At 29.7% G+C, this 24239-nt stretch overlaps 1 protein-coding gene across 2 annotated transcripts in view; it reads left to right on the forward strand.

The window, feature by feature from the left end:
• The window catches only part of LOC121123130 (lachesin), a 207032-nt gene that overhangs the window by 133152 nt on the left and 49641 nt on the right, over nucleotides 1-24239 (forward strand). For both annotated transcript variants that reach the window (XM_040718244.2, XM_071890669.1), the window contains exon 8: nucleotides 42-216. In XM_040718244.2, the coding sequence (XP_040574178.1) occupies nucleotides 42-216 (175 nt within the window). The remainder of the gene's footprint in view (nucleotides 1-41; nucleotides 217-24239) is intronic.

Here is a 24239-nt window from a genome sequence, read left to right on the forward strand (position 1 = left end):
CAGTGGATTACAAACATTAAAATTTTACTTCAAATTTTCAGACGGAATATAGAAGTACATGGACGACCCACACCAGCCGTGTTTCGACCCCTACCAGCACATCTCAAGTTTACATCAGATAACAGTCAAGTATTTGAGCTTTATTGGACAGTTGATAGTTTTACACCCATCGAAGAGTATCGTCTACTATATAGGCAGATAAAGCCATATCATCCGGTAAGTTTTTTTTTGTTTTCAAATGCACACTACTAGTGATTGTCTTTGGGCCACTTTTAAATTTTTACTATCCTAAAAATTCCTGTGTGGTTATTATTTCTAGGGATATTCTCCTATAACAGCTCACATTTAACATGACATAAATATACAGAGTGGGCCTAAAACTTGCAGTAGTATTTTATTACAATTTTATACCCGTTATGTTTAATTATGAGGTTTCATTATGCAACCAGACTGCAGTTAAAATGAAAATAAACACGTTAATTTATTTGTATCCTAATTCTCCAAATCTAAAAATGTCGGAGCAATAACAAAAAAGGCACCCCTTGAGCAATATCCTTCGTGCCAGTGTCAGTGCCGAGGAGGCTGCAGAGATCGTTAACATCCTCTTCCAGCCTTTATCTCAACGGCCTATACTTTCCAGTTTGGGATGTAATGGAAAATAATGTTAGGTGAAATTTTTATACATATTTGGATCTCTTCCGAGCTTCCATCATGACAGCGTGGTATGCCATAGACACGGCCTTCATCGTCAAAAGCTGTCAACTATTCGCCACTTTCTCGAAGCTATTATTGCTTTTAGACTAAGGCATAGTGAATAAAAAATATTGTTCAACCATGTTACAAAATAATTTTGTGTGTTTTTTTTTATTCCATAAAAATATCTTTGGTGGTGCTAATAGAAGGTTTGTGTCCCCCTCTGTACACAAAAATGAAAGCTTTACGACAACAATAAAAAAATAATGATGAGGATTTTAAATTCAATTGTATGTATTGCTCAACAATGCCATATGTATGAAATGACAGGAATAGAAGTAGCAAAAATTATTCGAATCCCTTTCCCAAAACAGAGTTTTTTTCTGTAGTTAATTTAATTTAAGAACCGTTTAAGAGATAAAATTGGATTGTTTGAGCTTTCTACATGTCCATTTTAAGTTTAGATAGGAAGCGGTATATCTATATATTTATTTTGCAAAAATTAATTGTTGAATTATTATACTTTTCATCTGGTTAAAACAGTATTTTATTCTGTATATTATGTTGTGTATACAACTATCCAATGTAAATGAATATGAACCCCTATACAGAACTCATATAAACAAAAGCTTGATGTCTCTGGACTATGTACTGTCTCACTCGGGCTAATAAAATTTCACACATTCTGCCCCAAGGTTCTACATAAAATATATTTGATATTATGCTGGCTAAGGATGAGAAGAGAGATAGTATCATCTTTTTGTATGTTACGTACTTCTCATGGAGGTCAAGCACCTCCATTCATGGACTGCTAGTATCACAAATGATCCCACAAATGTTTAAATGTTTTGTTCAAATACTTAATAAATACTATTCTTTGAAACTGGGGTTTAACGAGTTGATAATACTTTAAGGTAAATTCAAAATGCTACTATAAATATTAACATCGTTATTCTTGCGTTAAAATAATAAACTTACTCATTTCATTACGGACTACTAATCCTTGAAGTGTGTCTGCCCATAGGGATTTTGAAGTTTTGCAAACCTTTAACATATAGGTAACATGCTATTGATACTGTAAGTATTCCATTATTTGATAAAGTAATCCACTTTTGATAAAATGGAAATCAACCCAACGAGTTCTTTGAGATCTAAATCGAAAATTCCAGATACAAAGATAGACTAAAATACCAATCCCTTTTGCAAATAAAGTTACTTATATTCAAGTTATCCTTTAATATACCTATATCGGTATATATATATATTCAAAAATAGCAATTGAAATAAAAATATATTCAAAATTATATAGAGTTCTTGCATTTTTTCAATTTCTTTAATCCTATAAACTGATTTTAAATTAAACTATTTAGACTAGTACGTGGATACTTTTCAGAGAGATTTACTCTTTTTACAGATTTGGTAGACATTTTTCGAAGTAAATTTTTTTTTTTTTTTTTTTTGACATAATATATATTAATAGGTTGAGTCATTACAGTCTTAGCTCACTAACAATGAAACATACATTGTATGATATTAGTAGCTGCAGTTTTTCTGCTTATATTTATTAGTGTTTTGTATGTTCATTAGTTGAATTATAATAAGCTCTTGTGAAGCTGTGGAAAATTAATCAGAATAATGAAATATTGTGATTCCATAGTTAAAAAAAATTAACGAACTAACAATTGACTTTTGCCTTTTTGTTCTGTTTATTTTTGGTTGCTAGATAAAATATAAATAACAATGCGACAAATATTCATATTTTTTATTTCTTCTAGCCAAAATCAATTAACCTATAAGTAAAGTTATACATATTACATTTGATACATAAGTATTCGAATCTTTAATTCCTGCAGTTTGAGGATTTTAGGATTAAAAAATATTTGAGATGTTGGATTTTTGCTAGCTCAGGAATTTGAGTACTTCTTTCTGTAAAAAGACAATTTTATTCTTCTTTGTTTTTTTAAGGATAATTTTGTTAATTTGTTTTGTTGTCCAAAATTTAAGGAATTACGCCAGTGGTGGTCCAAACTTTTTTATAACGTACAAGAGACGAAAATACCAGTTCCAATAAAATTTAGTATAGTACCGGTTTAAGTAAATCACTATCCAGGTGTATCCAGGTGTATGTACAGGGGCGGAAGTTTAAATTTTAAGCATTTTGAGAGAAAATTTAACACATATGGAATTTAAATTTAATAATTACCAGCTGTATCATTCCATAAAATCACTCACAGCATTGATACCAACTGTAAACGGTACAAAAATGATGAGCAGGGCTTTATTCCATATTTCTTGTTGAAGCGGGATATTTTCCTTTTCACAGAGAGTTTCAGAGATCTCAAGGAGCAAGGGGTTATTCGTTTTGCCTCCCTCTTAGCTCTCACTTCAATTTGAAATCATACGGATTAAGTTCAAGGCTGTTGGAATACCACTAGTCAGCTTTGATAACGACGTGGAACTGACTATCGAGGTAATACATGACAGTTTTGACGTTAGGAAAATGCACTAAGTCTTGAATCCACATGACCCCTGTATCTGGAGGTTATGTGGATCCCACCCATGGTATCACAACATTCTTAAAAAGGCTAAAGTACACTGAAGAGGTCAACTTGAGACTATTGTCAAAAATGTGAGCTAGTATGAGGCAATCAAGCCAAAAACCATTATCTTGAAAAGGAATTTTGTCTTCATAACAGGAAGAACATTACCTCTGTCTCTAGCCAGTCAGTGGTCATTATTTGGGTTGTATACAGTGTCCTAGGTGAAGTGTGACTCATCACTGAATAGCTTTATGATACTTGGATTTTACTTACAAATTTGGTAAAGTTTCTCGCCACTTCGCAACCTGATAGTGACATCTTTCTCTGGTGTACGACTTGAAGTCATGGTTGAATTTGATGGTCCAGGCCACCGTCTCCCTACTGATAGACTTCATTCGAGCATGAGCAGCTATTGAGATGCCACTATTTGCTTTAACAGACCCCTTTTTGTGAACCACATAAGGAGTGTTTATATATAGTATATCTATATATACTTTTTTTAATTCTTAGGACTTAGATATATCTACCAAAATCATTTTCTTTATATTAATATATCCACAGTACACTTATAACGTAAAATGTGTCTACGTATATACATTATCAGAGATACATATGATAATGATATGAAGCAAGAAGAAAAACAATAAATATTATTAAAAGAATAGTTTTCATTACGATTATTATATGATAATAGTACTATTTAGAAAGAGGGAGGAAAAAAGCCATAATAAATATTTTGAGTCCTTTATTTTATTATAAGTTCATTACTACAAAGTAGTACCATTCTATGACACTGTGTTCTTGTATGAGATAATATAAATATAAGTATGTGGAAGATAATTGAGGTTAGGATAAATTGGCTCCGTTTTACTCCTGTTGAACAAATTAAAGAAAATATATTATTGGACAAAAGTAAAGTAAAAAAAATCCATTATTTTTCTAAAAGATGGATTTATTAATGTGTATCTCTTGGTGTGTAAGTTATTTAAGAGTTTTATGATTCTTTGACGGAGTATTGTTTGAGCACACGTCAAAAATGGACACCAGCAAAGACTTTTTCTTCAAACAAACATAAGCCAGGCAGCTGAAAATGTGAACAGTGCTGTGGGTTTATATACTGTAACATTCAATCACGAGGTATTTGGGTTTTGTCGATTCCAATCCAATAATTTTAATGTCAAAGATGCATCGGCGTTTTGGAAATTGTCGAAAATGTGGATAAAATAACGATAATCTTTGATTTCGACCATCATGTTAAAATTGTTTTGATTGCAAAGAGATTAACATTAATGGAAAAAGAAAATTGATTTATTTTTTATAAAGCTATTATTTTTAGATTCATAAAATAAAAATATTAACCCGGATATAAGTTTGATACATTAATTTAAACCTTTCTATTGATCTATGTACATAGATAGGCTTAAAATCACAAATAAAACAAATCGATTTCTCTTCATAAAATACACTAATGACTGATTGGTTCTATGGCTTGAACTTCATATATCTATGTATTAAAGTAAAAAGCATCCTAGTGATACATGAAAGACGGGAAACCTTTTTATTGAGATAGTTACATTCAGAAAAACATATTCTTAAAGCTTTATTAAACTATGGTTCTATTCTGTTTTGCTTTTAAGGAAATTGCCAGTAATTATACTATATATGTAATGATTAATTTACCAATTTGTCCATTTGTTAAATGGGACTGACCCATCGAAGGATCCTAAGAAAGTTTTCCTATCCCAAAAAAAAAAATCGAAAGGGAAGGGTCCTTTATGGTTCTTGAAGCAGTGGCGATAGTTGTTAATCTGGCTTGAATGCCTTAACATATTCGATGTAGTAAAATTTTAATAACCTCCGGCAATAAAGTTGAACAGTGTTTATATCTTGTCCTCTGTTTGTTTGTTAATCCCCAGAATTACGGTAAAAGTAACATTTCGATTTTGATCAAACTTTTAGAAAGATTATATTTTGTCACAGAACATATTCGTAAATGTCGTTATTTTGTTACCTACTAGAAGTAAATATGGATTTATTAATATTTTTGCAAAATAAAATTTTGTTAACTTGTAATATTTACTTAATTAAACTTCAATTTTTATTTGCTATTCACAAATGGTTCGAGAAAAATTAATTTTGTATTTCCTGCCTCTTTTTTTAAATATGTATATCGTGTTCATTATTAGTCACATTGGATCATACGATAAGATGTTGTAAAGGTGTGAGTGTATACTACACACACTTTTTGAACAGTTTAGCGCTTGGCTGGTTCAGTTGGGAATTATTGTGCGTGGAGTATTGAGGCCTCAAAGAAAGAAATTCGCCATGTTTTACATTTTAACTACCTGAAAGGAAAAAATGTGTCGAAAGCGACCAAGAAAATTCAGAATGTAAACCTGTTCTTGTCAATGAACAAAGTGCTTTGGGATTAAATTTTGGCTGCAATGGAGGCATATGAAAATTGATTGTCAGAGTTGTTTTTTTGGTTGTTTTTTTTTCAATAGAGACAAGTTTTTGGATGAAGTTGTATTATCGTGGGCAACAACTTATCAAACAGAATGGAACAGACATAGCTTAAATCTTATGGTTGTAAAACTTCTTATTATGCATTTAAATAAAGCGAAGAATACGAAATTACTTTTTCAACAACGAATTCCATACTCTATTAATTTTGTTGGGCTATGCTTACATAATCATGATTAAAGTATTAGTATGTAGCAAACCAATTCAAATGTTTTTATAGCTATTACGACATAGTTACATATTTTATTAAGCAGCAAGGGAAGGTCAGATTAATTTAGCTTGATAAAATACTAATATAATTATAGTATTCCTACACAAAGAAATGTAATCCTTGGTCAGTCGTTCACGAAAAAAAAGTATTTACATTCTTAACTCTTCTTGATAAGAGATTTATGATTATTAATTATAATTGTTTTATTTTTTGCATGGTACGATTTAGGCCAATTGGCTTATTATCTGATTAGTGATTGTAAAAAAGGGGGAAAACACAAATTCCATTGTATGTTTTTTCTTAGAGTAGAAATGCAAATAAATACATACATACAGGGTGAAAACTAAAATTTCAAGAGTTTTCATTTTACTCTTCAAAGCTTTATTTATTAATTATAGTCAAACCTGATCTAACCACCTTTTTTTAATGATGTCACAAATAGAAAACGTGGTTTAAGAGATCATCTGCACTAAGCAATTACCTTTTCAGTCTCCTATCCCTTCACTTAATCGAGGTCTGATTGTAGGTTACAAAAATATTAAGTTATACTATCCTATCCCTGATACTATTTATTTATTCAATACTGTCACCATCGATTGTTACAATACGGAAAGAGAGAACGGACTTACGGATGTAGTCCAGATTCATTTCAATTCAGACCAGATCAACAGCTACTCTACACTTCCGTAAAAATATCTATATGCCGTTATTTCAACTTGTGGTCAGAAAAAATAATCAAAAAGATTATAATTTGGAGAATAAGGTAATCCCATCTCTTAGTAATTAATATTTTAGCCAAGAAGGATTGGGTGATTGACGGTATGTGTACGCCAGAGCTCTTTCCTGCAGGAAGATGCAATTGCTAAAAAGAAGTCGTTTTTACATTATTGAAATAATTTTTAGCCACTCCAATTAGCTTTGTAATCTCATTTGAAGGGTGATGGTGCAGGTTAATTAAAGTTTTGAAATTGATTCTCTTCTTGTACCTGTCTGATGCAATTCTTAGATCAATAAGAGAATATTAATTATTTACTTACAGCTGATATTTCATATATACTCGTACTATATATGAAGCAGTGATTTTTTTTTACATACAACAATTTTTCCCACTTACATCTCAGAATTTTGACTTGTAAGCGTGTACAAAGTGGAGAACCAAAACGTGCAGCAATATCTAATTATGATTTTTCCATGTTACTAAGTTAAAAAATGTAGGAGCACCAAAAAAGAAAAAAAAAGAAGATGGCAACACCTTTGTAATCTCCTCTGCGGTGATGTCAGTACCGAGAAAATTCCCAGAACTTGAACATCTACATCCAGATTGTCTACAAAATTAGAATGCCCATTAAAACTTTGTACATCCATGATGAAGAAAAATGTATCCAGCAAAAATATGGCTAACGTCCGGCCTGCCTCCATTTGCCCTTCCTCCGGCCCTTACTTAAATCCCTGTACTTTGCTGCTTGTTGCATCTTGGAGGAGGATGTCTCTCACTCCTCTCATCCTAATTTGGATTTACTCCGAGCTCCCATCATGACAGTGTGGTGCACTGTCCTTCATCCTGAAGAGCTGCAAATTGGTTTGGCAGCGTATCGAGGCTGTTATTGATTGTTAAGTGGGACATATTGTATACAAAATACAGAAATTAAACCTGTCAAAAATGGTTTTGAGTAGTATTTTCTTAATTCCATAAAAATCACGTTTTTCGTAAATTAAATTGTTACTGCAAGCTTCGAGTTCCAACTCAATTGTGATCTTTAGTTTCCACTCGGTATATGTCTCGAACCCCTTTTTATTTAAGAAAAAGGAAACAAACAATTATACATAATTATTACAATCCAACGAGTGTTCAATTATAATAAAATAAATTGTTTATAATTCATGTGGTCTTGATTGCTTTCTCCTCCTAAATAATAACAATAACAAAATCTTATTGCTGATTGATCCTTTATCTATATGTATTGTAGAAAAGCAACAAAGTCTTCACACAAACCCTGATTGAAAATTAAACAATAAATAACAATTTAGTGAGTTATTCATTGTGTTATTTAACAGCTACACAATGATAATAATGGACTCTTTTGTCAGCATCTCTCTCTTTCTCTCTCATTTGATTTCCCAAGAGAGGATTGAAGCTTTTTAAATTGTTTCTCTTTGTATATTTAAACAGATAATTACCTTTTGATTCCCAGAGACAAAAAATGTAAAATAAAAATATCTGAGGACATTAAAATATTTTTATTGAATCCTTAAAAAGCTTTCTCCTTTAAAATCATATTTAAAAGAGGAGGTAACTATATGTTTTTACAAGTAAAGATACCCGATTGGTCCATTGATATCGAAACACTTACTATTTCAATAATTAATAATGGTTGAGTGATTGAAATTAATTTCAAATTCCGATGAAATAAAGCATAAGCAATTAATTACAAAACAAACAAAACTGAGCTTTTTAGCTCATGTATAAGTCGAGAAAATGACTCGTTAACGTGATCGACTAATTACCATTCGCGCACTCCGTAGAACTAAGTGTCTTGAGGAATACAGTCTACGCCCTCGGCAAGTCCAATACCTTGGAGAGGAAGAAGGGCTCTATCAATAAGGCCAAACTGGACCTGGACGAGTTAAAGAAAACAACCCAGGCCAATCCCCTTAAGTCCATGAGGGTCCATACAATAGATCTCGAGATTTCACTCGAGACTCTCCAGAGTAAAGGTCTTTTTTAATGATTCTTTTTAGCTCTTTTGAACTCTTTTTCACACTTTTGACTCCTATACATCCCTGATGCTAACCCCCTCAACTACCTCTTTTGGGTTCATGGGGGAGGGGAAGGCCTGCTGTGTCTATCATCAAAGCACTGAGGCCCTCAAAGACACTTTCAGCCATTACTACTACGTCATAGCATAGGCCTACAACTGCAGCAGGTGCCAGGCTTTTCTCTTCCGCCTGGAAGCCATCATTGCTGCAAAAGGCGTCTACATCAATGATTACGAGAGTCCAAACACGCCTCTATTTTTGTATTAATGTTATTGAAATAATATTCTTCATTAATAAATATATCTTGTTGAAGTTTAAAATTCAAAGTGTCCCAGATTTTAATGGACCCACTCGGTATCCCATTTTTGTTCTTTGATAATATGACTGTTCTTATTGGTTGGCAATTTTAAACGTTCCCAGAGCTGGTCTTGTTGCAAGAAGGGGGAGGGGCATAAGTCAAAGAGACATTTGTTAGTCATTTTAGCTATTTTTTGAAATTATAATTTAATATAAATTTATTCTTTATTTCTTCCTTTACAATATCAAAAAGTTCAAAGGGTTTTCATAGATTTCATGAAGATGGAGGTGAATTCTTCTTATGCCAAAAGTATTTATATTTATTTTTACAACAAAATTGCACTCTCAAAACAATATGAGGAAGCAAACCTATTGATATGGAAAGGCTTTACGGCCCCAAGGCAGTATACTTGCCTTCAAAAACTCCAAATAGACCTTTTGTTTTATTTTCACAATAATATTATGTTTGAAATGGATAATGATTTATTTAAAATATCCTTTCGGATTATATACAGTCCCCAATAACCATTTTGACCAAAAATAAAATAAAGCTTTTTAAAATTGAAAGAACAAATCTTTATGATGAAATATTATTTTAAAGATTTTTTTAACTACGAACGTAATTTTAGTTCTATTCTCAAAAGTATTTTATTATTAAATGAGTACACATGTCAACAACGTTTGTATTGTTAGTTTGTTTTTTTACTAATAAGAAGGTTGGTTGTCTTTTGGGGTGTTCTCTCAAATTTTCTATTATTGAAAAAAAAAATGACCTAAAAGAGGAATTTAATACAATATTATTTCGAAACTTTTAAAAGGATTTTTAAAACATAAATATTTTAGAAAAATTATAATTTGTTTAAAAGTTTTTTTTAGAATTATCCTTTAACAGGATTTTTTCTATACATTTGTTTTAAATAGTAAAAATTGTCTAATCATATTATTTGTCAAAAAACTAACACTACAAAATGTTAAATGACTGATTTTGTCAACATACATTGGGGATAGGTTTACTAACCTAACCAGAAAAATAATTTGAAAATCAAATTGTAATTTAATTTGGAATAAGAAAATAACAGTTTATTTTTGATACGAGTATGTTGATAATCTTACTATAAACGGTATTGATAACTCACTAATTTAAAAATTTAATATATATTTGCAATCCGATGTGGATTTTGAAGCTTTCTACACCTTATCAGTGTTCTAAATATTGGAGGATTGTATTTTTATTATCTCCTGTTAAGCAGCTGTTAACGATTCCAAACAGTAACTATAAAGAGAAACAAGATTTTTTTTAAATAACATTTCTCTTAAGCTACTCGTAGTCATCCGATTTTAATATCACCGATCCTTAATTAAAGCTCAATCAAAAGTGTTTTATTATTATTTAATATAATTGCATTTGGCGTCAATAACAGCCTCGATTCTACCTCATAAACGGAAGCAAGTCTTGATGAGACTTTCCATAGTAAATTCTGCAATTCCTCCCGGATCATGTACATCGGTGCACATTTTGTGTTTGAGGAGAATCTGTGGGTGTATAGCTCAACTGCTCACCACACAAAAAAGTACATTGTGTTGAGTTCCAGGTACCTTTGTGGACAAACATTGAGTTTTAACAACGAATAAAAGTGATCTCATATTGATGTTGACTCATAAACATCTCCAGAATCTTCCAATTCCTTCTTCACTCTCCAAAGAAAGGATTTATTCTGATGTAAGAAGTTTGCAATCTAAATATTGTCTTGTCGGGCACAGATGGCTACAAGGAAACTCTATTTTTTCTACAATTGTATAATAAATACTTCGTTAATTGGTACAATTTTTTCTAAGCTGACGTTTTACTTTTTTTGCTATCCTCCAAAAACAAAAGCAACAACCCAACTGCAAATGTGCAGGCGCTTAAACTAGTTGTTAAACAACGGTTGCACACTGTACATGTACTAATCTAATAGCTAGAAAGTTCAACAACGGTTGCTCGTTTTACAATATACATATAATAACTTTATAGTTGGAAAAGATTAACCAACTTCTACCACCTGATTTTAGCCCATTTTTCTATTTCTTTTCGAATAAAAAGTTGAGACATACAATGAAAGTAATTTTTTTTTTTTTTTTTTTTTTTTTGGGGGATAGTTTTATAAAAAAGGAAAAATTAGAAAATTAAAGTGGAAAAGTCAACATCATTCAATTAAAGTTTTTTATTTTTTTTCTTTACATATTTTCTAAATATATTGGTATCCATTCTATCACACCCACCTTTCATATCTTAATGTCAAAACTCTCGTATATAACAAAATTAAGCGAATTTTTTCACACCCTTTTTTTTCTTTGTTCAACATCTTATTTTATTAAAAACTAATTGTATAAAGAAAAAATATTAATTTAAGCAGGCAAAAGAGTCCTCATTGTGATTATGATGATTTTTTTTTTTTTTTTTTTTTTTTTGAGCCACATGATTTTGGTACAGATTTAAACAAGAATTGTTAAAATAATTTTTGTAACGAAAAATCGTTTGAAGAAACTCTCATAAAATTTTTATTTCAGGTAGTCAAATGCGTTTATAACACATTTGCTTTATAATGTTAGCAAATAAAAACAAAATGATGTTTTTATGAAGTTGGTCATGTATTAAGTACCAAAATATTATAAGGAGAAATAAATTTTCATCATGAAGAGAATTTAAATGTAAAATTCTTAAAAACCAACGAAACAGAAGATTATTTACAGCGGCAAACAATTAGTTATACTTTTTATATTACGTAGAATTCAATTTCCAATAGTCTTAAATAGGGATTCTAATATTTTTATCACGAAATCTCATCTTTAAATTAATACAAATATGTAATATCCGAAAAAAAAATTCGAAGCAAAAATTATTGTAATAGTCTATTCTGATTTCTGAAAAATGAGCCGATTTGATCCTAACAGTATGTATTTTTACTAAGTTATATAATTTGTTCTATAACATAGCTTAATAGTTAAAAAAGAAAACATACTCAATAACGTCACAAAGGATCAATTTTATCTTCTTTAAGTACCAACCAGTGGAACTTAACAGGATGGGACCGTACCGGACTGGACCAACGCAACACTAATACAAACATTACTTTTTTAGTTAGGAAATTGAGAAGATTAGCTCAACAAAGGGACAGAGAGAAACGGAATCTATTAGTGTGAATCCAACACATTATTTTCTGGACATAAAAAAGGGTGGAGATTTTTACGAGTTTATTTTATGTTTTTTACAACAGCAGTAACTGAAGTTTTGTTGTTTGTAACTCCATTGTAATATTGAAAAAAGGTGTTAATCGGAGTATAAAAATGGAGGGGAGGAGGTGGCAGATGGGTTTGATGATTACAGCATCACACCTTCCAAGCAATGGTTTAATATACGAGTCCCATCATTGTGGCATATTTGAGGTTTCTAACATAATTAGATAAATCATAATTATTTACTTTCAAAAACCTGAATTATTACGTTTTTATATTTCCCCAAAGGTGCATTCACATTAAAGATACATTATGAGTAGGGTTATGCAAAAATATTATTTATCTTAATGGGTCATTATATACATAGGGCTTTAATGATATGAAGAATAATATTTGCTTTGTCATAATAAAACATATGTATCATAGTGGGCGTCTAGAATAATTACATTGTAATTGTATGGCCTGGTTTTTGAGGAAAAAAATAATTTTTAGTCTAAAAGGTTTTGTGATTTTGTATTGTAAAGTCCTCTTTTAGAATTATTTTAAAACATTAATCATTTTATTTTATCACCATTTTTTTTTTTGCAAGTAACACAGAAAATTTATAGACACTGCATTAGGATGTGACTGGTAAAATTAGTTCAAATTATCCTGATTTTTTTTAAATATTGCTTATTCATGATAAACGAGTATTAGTATTCATAATAATTGTGTGTATTTTGGGTATATTAAAAAAAGAAACCAGAAATCATTATGGTAACACTGACAAAATGGAAAATATTTTGTATGAGAGCAGCCTAGCTTTCATGACATTCCAGTAGATCAGCTACAATGAGCTGTGAATAGGCAGTAGTGAGAGAATGACATTGGAAAGAATTACTCCTATGTGAATCCTCTATTCTACTTTTTAATTAATGGATATCGACCTTCCATTTTGACACATTGGAGTTTTAAAGGAACGTAAAAGCGAGGTTTTACTATCCTTTTCCTAGAAAATGTTCTAAATTTATGCGAAATCGTATTATCTGCTGGAAATATTAATAACATTAATTTCAAATGTTATTAAAAAACCTAAAAATACTTTCATTCTACGATAACTCGCATTTTTAAGTTGTTCCTGATTTAACATTAGGTGATTACATTTTTTTTAATAGTAAGTATCTAAAAATATTTAATTTCATAGCATTTTTATGTAATCAAAAAGGTTTTGTGAGTATTTATTTTCAATTTTGTGTACAACTTTTTTAAAACATAAATCAATGTTATGAATCTACAAACTATTTTCGTGAGTAGCGTTCACAGAAAATGTATGGACTCTGTATTTAGGTGTAGCTGTTAACCTTTAATCAAACCATCCTTATTTATCTTTTATTTTTTTTGTAATATTACGTTTTATGGTATAAAAAGTACTTAAAAACGAAATATAATAATAGATTACTTATTAATTTATTTTCACTAAGTCTTAAACTTTATAAATAAAGAACTTTAGTTAACTAAATATGTTGCATCTAATATAATATGTATAAAACACATTTATTTATTTATGATTATATCTAGATAATAAATCCACCCATAAAAACCAACCAGAAAAAAATAGAAGGCAAGGCATAATATAGGTATATATATATTTTAAATATTTCCTTTCTCCTTTGACAATGGAGTTTGCGAGTAGAAAAAACATTCGAAAAGAGTGACCACACAAAATATATAGTATATATTTATTAGCATGTGATTTTAAACATTAAGAAAATTTTAGTGTGTATTTAATTTATAAACATATAGAGACTGATATTTGAATTTTCTTGAAAATAAGTAGTTATTATTTTGTTATATTTATACGAAAAAAACACCCTCAAAATAAGGTTAACATATATCTTTCCTTTAAAATCGTCTAAATATAATTTTTGTATAAAATAATTGTACAATCTATTGAAAATATAATTTTCAACATCCTAAAATAAAAAAACAACAACATTAAGAAAATACTCATATAGTGTGCATACTCCACATTTTTTATGGAGTCTGCTATACAATTATTGATGTTATAACTTTAGAATAATAATTGTTTCTTAAAAGAATCAAACACCTTTATTGGTACGAATTTGTTTATAAGTGGCGTCTTTTTTATAGTTTTTGTTAAGAAAAAAAAACAACAGCACATAAATCCTTTTATTAAATCAACAAATTATTTTTGATAGCAGCCAGCCTCCACAGAAAATTTATTGACTGTATAGTACTGTACACATATATATAGTATAACATCAACATGAGTTAATAGTATTTTATTACTTTGGTGTTTAAATGATGTGGATGATAGTAGAAGGAAGAGACTGTCCCCTTGCACTGGGGTTCATAATCTTTTATAAATGATCCTAATATATTTTTTATTGCTCTTAAACGAAGGGATAATCTTCGTTGTTTTTTTTTATTTTTTTTTAATTCTACATATAACTGGAGACATAATATTTTATTTTATTTTCCAAAAGGCATCCCTGACTTCCAACTCAATATGAAATAGTTAAATAAATCATATATGTACTTTTGTCTAAAGTCTCCAGATAATTTATATATGTAGAGTTAAACAAGAGAAATGAACTAATATCCACGTAGACCAAAATAATGTGGCAAAATATTAGAAAAAAAGAATAGAAAAATGATCGACATTTTTCTATAGTTTATTTATGTATTCGATGCATTGGTCTTTGCTTTTTATGTAGACCACATATGCCATATTAAAAAAACATATAATCACATATTGTATTAATGTTTAGTTGATAAAGAATTAAAGTAATGCATTTTATTGTGTATCCAGAAGCTCGTTTACTAAAGTATAATTAAAAATTTTAAGTATATCAATTCATTCCAGAAATTAGAATGAATTGTCTCAACTTGGCCGAAATATCAATACCTCTTAAAGTAGCAAAAAAGTGATTGTAAAATAAAAATGATATTTTTTATTTAAATGGCTATATCGGAGTCAAATTCAGCCCTTAAAATAAAATTAAAAAAAGGTTCTAAAGTACTATTAACAATCTTAAGTATATCATTTCAAGTAAAAAAATATAACATAATGAATATTGTTAACCAAAATGGAAATACTACTTAAAATAGCTAAAAATCCTTATAACAAAGAAAAAATTGGAAAATATAGCATGTTCTTTAAATAGGCCAAGTTAAGTATCACACACCAGATTAGAGTTGTCACGATACCAATATTTTTGTAAAATTAGTATTGGTACTATTATATATTAATTGACTTTAAAAAATGTTAATAAATATGCTAACCAGGGGCGTCTGCAGAATTTTGTTTTGTTTTGGTAATAATTGAGAATTACCAACACTTAAAAAAAAAAATAGGAGAGGTCAGTCCTGCAATTTAAAGATTACACCATAAGCAGTTCAATATTGTTATTACAAAATCACGTTATAAGTACCCTTCTCAATACCAATTTAATGTATCAGTACACCTGTACCGCTCTAGTACTGGTTTACCGAACAATTTTTTATCGAATGAAGGTTCAAAACCATAGATAGAATTCCTAAGTATATCAATTCATCCCGGAAATTTGTATACAATCCTATTGATAAATAGAAATACGTCCACAAAATATTGGACTACCTATTTTTGTGTTGTGTTAGTCCTTATTTAGGGTAAAAAAACTCCAGTCCTGTCCAGTTCAGTCTCGTTCCAGTCTTGTTCAGTCCTACAAATAATTCCTAAAACTAATAAAGTTCGGTCCTCGATGGTCACTTAACTTTATTTTTGTTTTTTTAATCCGTTGTAGTAATGACAGTCCGAAGGACTGATGGTCTTAAAGACCGCTCCCTAGGACTGACAGGGCCGGTCCTTAGACTGGACTGGAACGAATAAATAAGGACTGATACAACACTACCCGGCATTGCCCGGAGTTATTAGGAGTCTACAAACAAATATATTTTGCTTTAGTAATATAGAAAATAACTCCCAACAAATTATTGGTGATACTCTCTGTTTTCATGAGCTCACTTACACGTAGCTACTCTCTCAATACTAAGATGTTCATTCCTCAAGCCTAAAAAAATATTTATAAGAGCTTGACAAAAAAATGATGAGCCAGGTAGTACTTTTGTTTCTTGCTTAACCACACCTAAAGTCACATTCCTTTTTTTAAATTTTATATAAAGTAATTCTTTTTTTTCTTTTTTAATATGAGCTGAAGTAAACGCTTACTCAAGATAGTTCATTCTATAGAGTGCACTCTGTATGTCAAAATCCGTTTTTTTAAATACTGTATTTGTATAAAATATAAATCAAGGCCCACTATATGCTTTTCACCCTGTGACTTTTTTTTTTCATACATGCGGATAAAATTTGCTTTATTAAATTAGATATGTATAAAATACATATCTATCTTTTTATTCTATCTCTAGTTCTCCTGTTTTGGATTTGTTTTCATTATGGTTTTCATTTTCACTCAACACATATTTAGCTACATATTTTTTTATGTAGAAAATTTGCATTTTATATAGTAAAGAGTTTTGCTTCAACTCCTTACTTTGCTTTCTTATTCACCCATAAATATGGTTGTGTGAGGGATATATCTTCACTTTATGAATATCTATATTGAATATCGATACCTTCTTTATACATCTATACAAAAAAAAAAAAATAGCAACGCAACTGGAATATATAAGTACCCGAGTTCCTCTAATACTTTGTGATAGGAAAAAAAAAGTTGAGATATACAATATCCATATATCATTACTCTACCACCAATAGATATGCACATATTGAATACAATGTGCCCAATGTAATATGTATCGACATTTATAAACACATACATTTTAGTATAGTTGTAAAAAATATGTTTATAGTGCTTTTAATTTATATTTGAGATTGCAAAATGGTGGGAATAGTTAAAAAAAGGATACAAAATTGATATGACGTAATTATTATAATCGTTCAACTGTTTATCATGAAATCAAACACGTTTTATTATGGGATTATTGTACCCACTTCACTAGCTGTGTCATAAAATATGTATGTTATAATTATGTTGTCTCACAGAGATGGATCCATTTTCTAATATTCATCAAAAAAATATTATACTACATATTGAAGTTTTTATTTTTGTATTAAAAAAAATAGACTCTTCATACACTTCACCTATCATCGTAATCTAATAGAGATTACTTTAATCTATGTAAGCTTTTAAATTCATTTTCAAAATGATATTAATAGAAGGAAAAAAGTATACTAAATGTATGAAGATAGCTCTAGACATTTTATATTGATACTACTTTTCCCATGTAGTAATTTTAAATTAAGGCCAAACAAGATAGAAAGGGCAACCTTTAAAATACTGAGTAGGAAGGAAAATACAAAAAAACGTTTGTGATATTATTAGAGTTGTAGAAAATATCATCTAAACGCCATGAAATATTTTTTTTTGTATTTGATAATCTCAGAAGTGGTTTTTATTTATTTTCAAGAGCTGTTATTTTTATAATTTTAAACATAATGACTTGCCGGTATTTAAAAAAAAAGCAATACTTCATTGTTTTTAATAAGATTATGTGCAATTTCGAAAACTCTAAAAATTTTAAATTGCGATAGTGCTTGTCTTGTCTTTTCGCTATTCCAGTTTTTTTTATTGTCATTCTTTTCAAATTCTATAAACTATGAGTAAGTCATTTTTTTGTCATCGTTTTAAACACGTTTGTTTGAGTAAATTGTAGTAGTTTATTTTCTAAAGAAAGCAATTTTGAACTAAAATGAATATTCATATCTGTAAAATGTAACTTTTCTAACTAAATAAAGAGAAAAAATAAATCCTCACAATTGGAAGAATATTTGGGAGGTAAGTAGTTTAGCTGTCATGAAGTAGTACTAAATTATCTGCAATCAGCCGTGAGATAAATTGTATTGTCAGGAATTACTACTATGACGCTCTCAATTATACTCTTAGTAAGTGCAGCATGGACTTATAACTCCCCCAACAAGTCACTAGTATTACTATCCGCCATTCATGGGCATACGCACTTTATACTTATGAGTTCCCTGCTCAAGAGTTAAAATATGAGACAAATAGCTTTGAAAAATGATAAACACAATTAAAGCTGTAGCTACAAAAAGTATGGCACGACAAAGATCAATGGAGAACGTGCTCTTGAGAAATTATTATCTTGAACTCAATGTGAGTAGGTTCACGTCCAGTCGTTCCTAGAGAAGGAAATTAACTAAATTTTATATTATAATTCTTACTTATGATTAAAAAGTCCTACTCCCTTTGACCAGCTAAAGGAACATGAATAAAAAAGTAACATACTCCTTTTAGGTCATATTTTTTTTTAATTTTAGGAATATTATCTAAATTGGAGTGAGCATAAAAACACCACTTGATAGAATTTCATTAACAATAGGAAGCTTTTAGAGAAGCTGACCAATTTCCCTATAGGATATTTTACCTATGATACATCATAATTTTTTTAATTGGGAGGAATAAGAACATAAGAACATTCATTTCTTCATTTATTCTTTTATGTGTTTACGCTCACAGCAATATACTGTCATTTGAAAAAGTTTAAGACCACCTCTGATAATTCTCCAAATTCAATAATAATCGTTTTTTGACGAGTACGAACTCATATTATACACCTTTAGAACGTGTCATGTTCCACTGGGTCTAGCAAGTGTTTTTATCAACCTTTTGCCAAAAGACACTTGTAGGAAAAGGTTGTGCTTGCATAATGGCTATAAGTAATATTCTTCAAAAATTGGCAAAAATAACAATCCTTTTCTTTTGTTCAAAGGGCTAATATAGTGACGTTACAAGATGAAGGTCATTTTGAGTCGGAAATTTAAATTTAAAGAGAAAGTTATAGGGTAAGAAAATTACTAATAGACAAAACTTTTGCAATTTCAATAAACTAACTCATAGAATAGTGATAAAATCCTAATTAGATATGTACTCATAAGATAAAATGTCATGAATCGAAGAGCACTTTTTCCCCCGGTGTGTTTTTGTTATATGACGAAAACTTGTATTACTTTGCCTATCAAATTACTAATTGTAGCATATGAAATGTTATATTACAGCCTTAATGTGCTTATTTATGTAGATACAAAGCTTTCTATGGTTAATTGTATTGATAATCAAAATATATATATATATCACATAAATGCTATCTGGGGTTTTTAGCATATTTATAAACAATAAATGCATTTTGTAAAAGTTTTTTTTTCCTTCAAAGACGACTGCAAATTGCAATAACTTTATTACTTCATTTTCTTTTCTTTTCCTCCTCAAAAGTGTGGATTTTTCTCAATAGATTCAAACAAAACTAACTAAGAGGAAAAGATATCAGTAATCCCTTAAACTCCTTATAAAACTTATAATTGAAAAATACAGAAGTGCAAATATATTAAATTATTTGAAATTAGAATTTGTTCTAAATGGTAATTCGTATATTTTCTTAATGTAATGTGTTGAAATTTCCTTCATGGATGACACTTTGTGGAATTTAAAAAAAAAAATAGTAAGGCTATCCGAATGTTGAGTTCAGGCTATAAGTAAAAAAAATGTGATGGAGGATTTAAAGTGTTATAATGTACAAGAGTCTTGTTATAAGCATAGCATTATGATAATTCATTCATGTAAAGAAGGAGCTTAGGTTTAAAAATGACAGAAAATACAAAATTGATACAAGACATAATGGCTTAAAGGACGAATATTATTCTTTTATATATTTGGAGCACCTGTTGGCATGATGTCTAAAACTTCACCGAAGCTTCTCTATACCACAAACTTTATCCCGGGTAGTAAATAGAAATCAGCATAGAACTGCATCATAACATAATAAGCCTGTACACGCAAGCGCAGATTTGATCTTAACACCCTGTACATCAATCAAAATAAAATTATAGCTTTGATGTGTGGTTAATAATCAAAATGGACGGTCTACTTAGATTACTTGTACAACCCGACTGTACAAGTTACAAATTCGATGAAATCAGTACATAATGAAAACTCACTTAGGAGTCATTAAAGCCATACAACCTTGTGCAATAAGCCAAAATGGATAGAAGAGAAGACAAAAAAACTGATGACTATCAAGTTTATTGTAAGATATATACTACAAGCTCTGCCCAAAAGGGACTTGCTTTTACCTCATTTTGTTTCCCTAATGATGAATAAAAGATTCATCTATGTAATAATATTTTTTTTACAAGTTAGGCGTTATACATGAGAGAGATATGTCGTGTCGTGTACACTTTCAAAGTAGTACTACACTCACATTAATTGCTGACAAGTTTCCCGTTTTTATGTATATACATATAAATATATGTCATATAGAACTATAGACATATTTATATATATTTGGCAGAGATTCAAATAGACACTATCATCAACGAAGTTCTCCAAGTTGAGCTCGAAGAATTTTTTATTTGCTATTAATCTCACTTTATAATTACTATTTTCTACTTTTTTTTCTTCTTCTTATTGCCTAACTTTCTTGGCTGCTCGTAGAGTGTCAGCATTTCTTATTATACAGTCATATAAAGCTCTATATTTTAATAAGCAATACATAATTATTGACATCTACATGTAAATTATTTGAAAAGAGTTAAGTTGACAGTTTTTGAGAAAGAAGATTATATTATTAAACTTTTATTATATCAACAGTAACTTGGTTTTTAGTGATGCTTTTTGCATTGCAACTTGAAGAGTCTTTATTTTTTTCGGAGCAAGGTATTAGTACTATTTATTTTTTTAATTGTTGAGTGGGGAACTTATTATAAACTTTTTATAAAAATCACATTAGATATATTTTTCTCATGGTTCGATAAATAAAAACAGCAAACGCATGCATCACTAACCTATTAATGTGGACCTTCAAGATAAACAAATCTTGAACAAAAATCAAGAAAAGTAGAATATCCAGATTTATAAATGTATAATTAAACACAAATATTTCTGGACATATTTGAGTCAACTATAGGCTTTGTATTAAAATCTATAGGATGAAGGAGATAGAGAAGATTTTTAGCTATAATTTAAAACTTTTTTTTGATTAAATGGACTGAAAGGGGCCACTATATGGTCCCTTTCAATTAAAAACTATCAATTTATCATTCTTTTATTGTGGCAATAATTATTAGGATAAGTAAGAATAGTGTGTTCATAGAAATTCATGATAATTCGTCGAAGAATACAAATGTAATACTCACTTAGTTTTGAGAAAACCTTTCTAGCTTACTTTTATCTTGCCGGGCCACAAATGTCAAATATATTATTTACAGCATATATCCATAGAGACCATTATAATATTATGAAGCGAATTTGAGGATTGAGGGGAGGAACAAACGAGGGTTTTTAATATAGCTCCGAACCCGTATTTTATTGAACATACTTATATTGGCCCCAATACTTACGGCCCTTTCAAACAAAAATAATTCCATTTATCATTTTTTTATTGTGAAAGTTAGTTTTGCCTACATTTAGTACAATTTGCCACTCACCCCATTAGCTAATAAAAATAATGTTTTGATAGAAATTGATGATAGTTTATCGATGAATACAATTGTAATCCAATTTCGATATGAATCATTTTATCCTGCTTTTGTGTTGACAGCCACACATGTTTTTCTAATTTTAATTATTATTACATATGGTATCGGGAATTGGGTCCCTGCTACACCTCAAAAAAGTAACAAATACATCCAAGATAATTTTGACAACTTCATCTTTCCTTGGACTCCAAACTTAACAGACTTGAATCTAATTTACTTTTTTCTGTGGTGCGATTGAACGACAAATCAACCAAATCCCTTGCAATAACAAAGACGAACTTATCTGTCATATCAAAAAAAAATTCCAGAATTTGACAAGTGGCCAATTGGCAAAGGTATGATCCTATTTAAGGGCTCACATAGAAACTGGAGGTTATTTTATTAAATAAAATAAACCATAATCCATCAAGTTTTCATCATCATGTTTTCTTTTTTTTAATCTGATAATTGGTTTGAGAGAAAATTGTGTTAGAAAAAAAAAATCGAGTGACAAATAGCTTGTGCACCCTGTTCAACATTCATTTATGTAATATTTATAAAAAATATGAATTTTTGATGTAATGCCATTTAAGTACTTTGTTCTTCTTATCATCAGTATCACAAAAAGCCTAACAAAAGAATTTTTAGGCATAACTTTTCTGCAAAAAAATGTGTTCATACATAAATATACATATGTACATAACAAACATATTATATGACATAATACACATGAAACATTCTCCCTGCCATCTCGTATTTCATGAGTTTGCCATATTTATATACTCTGTTATTGGTTACATTGTTTTAACTGACAAAATGGATGAAAAAAATTCACCTTTTGAATAAGGTGTAGGTTCGAAAATTAAAAAGAAAGCACAGTTCTTTAAATTATGCAAGGGCATATGAAAGATTGTGAAAAGTTAACAAACATATTTTTTAAGGTTCGAAGCAAATATAAATATTTCTAGTAAATTCATTATCAGTCCATTTATTCCCTTCCAAATTCATTTTGAAGAGGGAAGGTCAATGACAGGATTTACTTCTATCTCATAAAGTACCAATAAATAATTATATTCACCGATTCTATTCCTACTCACGACTAAAAACTTATAGAGGCGTCATTTATATTCGATAAACAACATGAGACCGGATCACTCATACATCAAATCCGTCTCCTTCCCATCATTAATAATCTCCAGTGGCGATTGCTCAGACCTTCCTGTATAGCGCTAAACAAAAACTACTAACAAGTTTAAAAACAGACATCGTATGACGTCACTCAATATCCCTCTTCAAAATGGGAATGAAAAAACCAGGAATTAATGTACTTTGAATGTATTTACCTGCCACGACTTGTCAAATACGAACAACGACTTAATTATGATTCATTTTTACTACATATCAATTATACAGTCACTATTATCAATGGGACATGAAGGAACAAATGAGATATTGATAGTTGCAAGATGGCACATAAAAAAATTGTCATTTCAAAACCAAACAAGTGAAAAAAAACTCATAATTATAATTTTTTTTTTTTTAATTTGACCTAATTTTAAAGTACTTCAGGCACATCGGAACTTTGACCAGAAGGAGGGTAGCGGCTTTTGATTGCACAAAAAAAATGAGGAGGTATTTACAAAAACCTTAACACATCTCGTGATCTAGTATAATTTTGAATTTGGTCAACTTTACAAAATAACGAACACTCCACTGCTTAGATTACCAACTTTAAAAAAATTCCCATGCTTTTTAAATCATATTTCTTAGAGCTATACTACTGTAAGTGTAGTTATCTCAGAAGTAGACATTGTTTTGAAAATCCTTTTCTTGATTCTTTGAATGTATATTGTATTTGTATAATCATTTATATAATATGATTCATCTCTGGGTGGTAGTGTCCATAAAGATGAGTTATGATCCCTTTCTTGCTTGGGCTCCATCCTTTTGACGTATATTATTAATTACAATGAAAACGGTAACTATATATTCTTCAGACAGGATTGTTTTTGTAATGAAAGAGGGAGAAAGAGGGAAGGGGAAAGCGCGATGGAATGCATCAAAACATCATACAAACAATATGTAGGTATTAGTATAGCTGTAAAAAATATGATATTGGAGGTGTGCGAAACTTTGTGTAATTGACACTTAAAGTATGTGTTTTTTTTGTTTTGTTTTTTTACAGAAGCTATTATTTTGTTATTTTTAAAGAGATAACCTCCAAGTAAAAGTAATCACTAGTGCATGAAAGACAAAGAGTAAAACTGGGGTTTTACTGTGTAGTTATACGCAAAAGTCTTTATTATAATATGTTAGTGATGTTAATCTGTCATAAAAAAACTGCTGTACAGTTCTCTTCAACGTATCAAATTTTGTATATACATACCAAGTTCGAGATTTTTAGAGAAAAAGTGGCATATCTCGGAGAGACCGATATAATTATTGTCCTCAGATTTTACCTGCAAATTGT

The sequence above is a fragment of the Lepeophtheirus salmonis genome, chromosome 8, assembly GCF_016086655.4.
Source record: "Lepeophtheirus salmonis chromosome 8, UVic_Lsal_1.4, whole genome shotgun sequence".
Classification (NCBI taxonomy): Eukaryota; Metazoa; Arthropoda; class Copepoda; order Siphonostomatoida; family Caligidae; genus Lepeophtheirus; species Lepeophtheirus salmonis.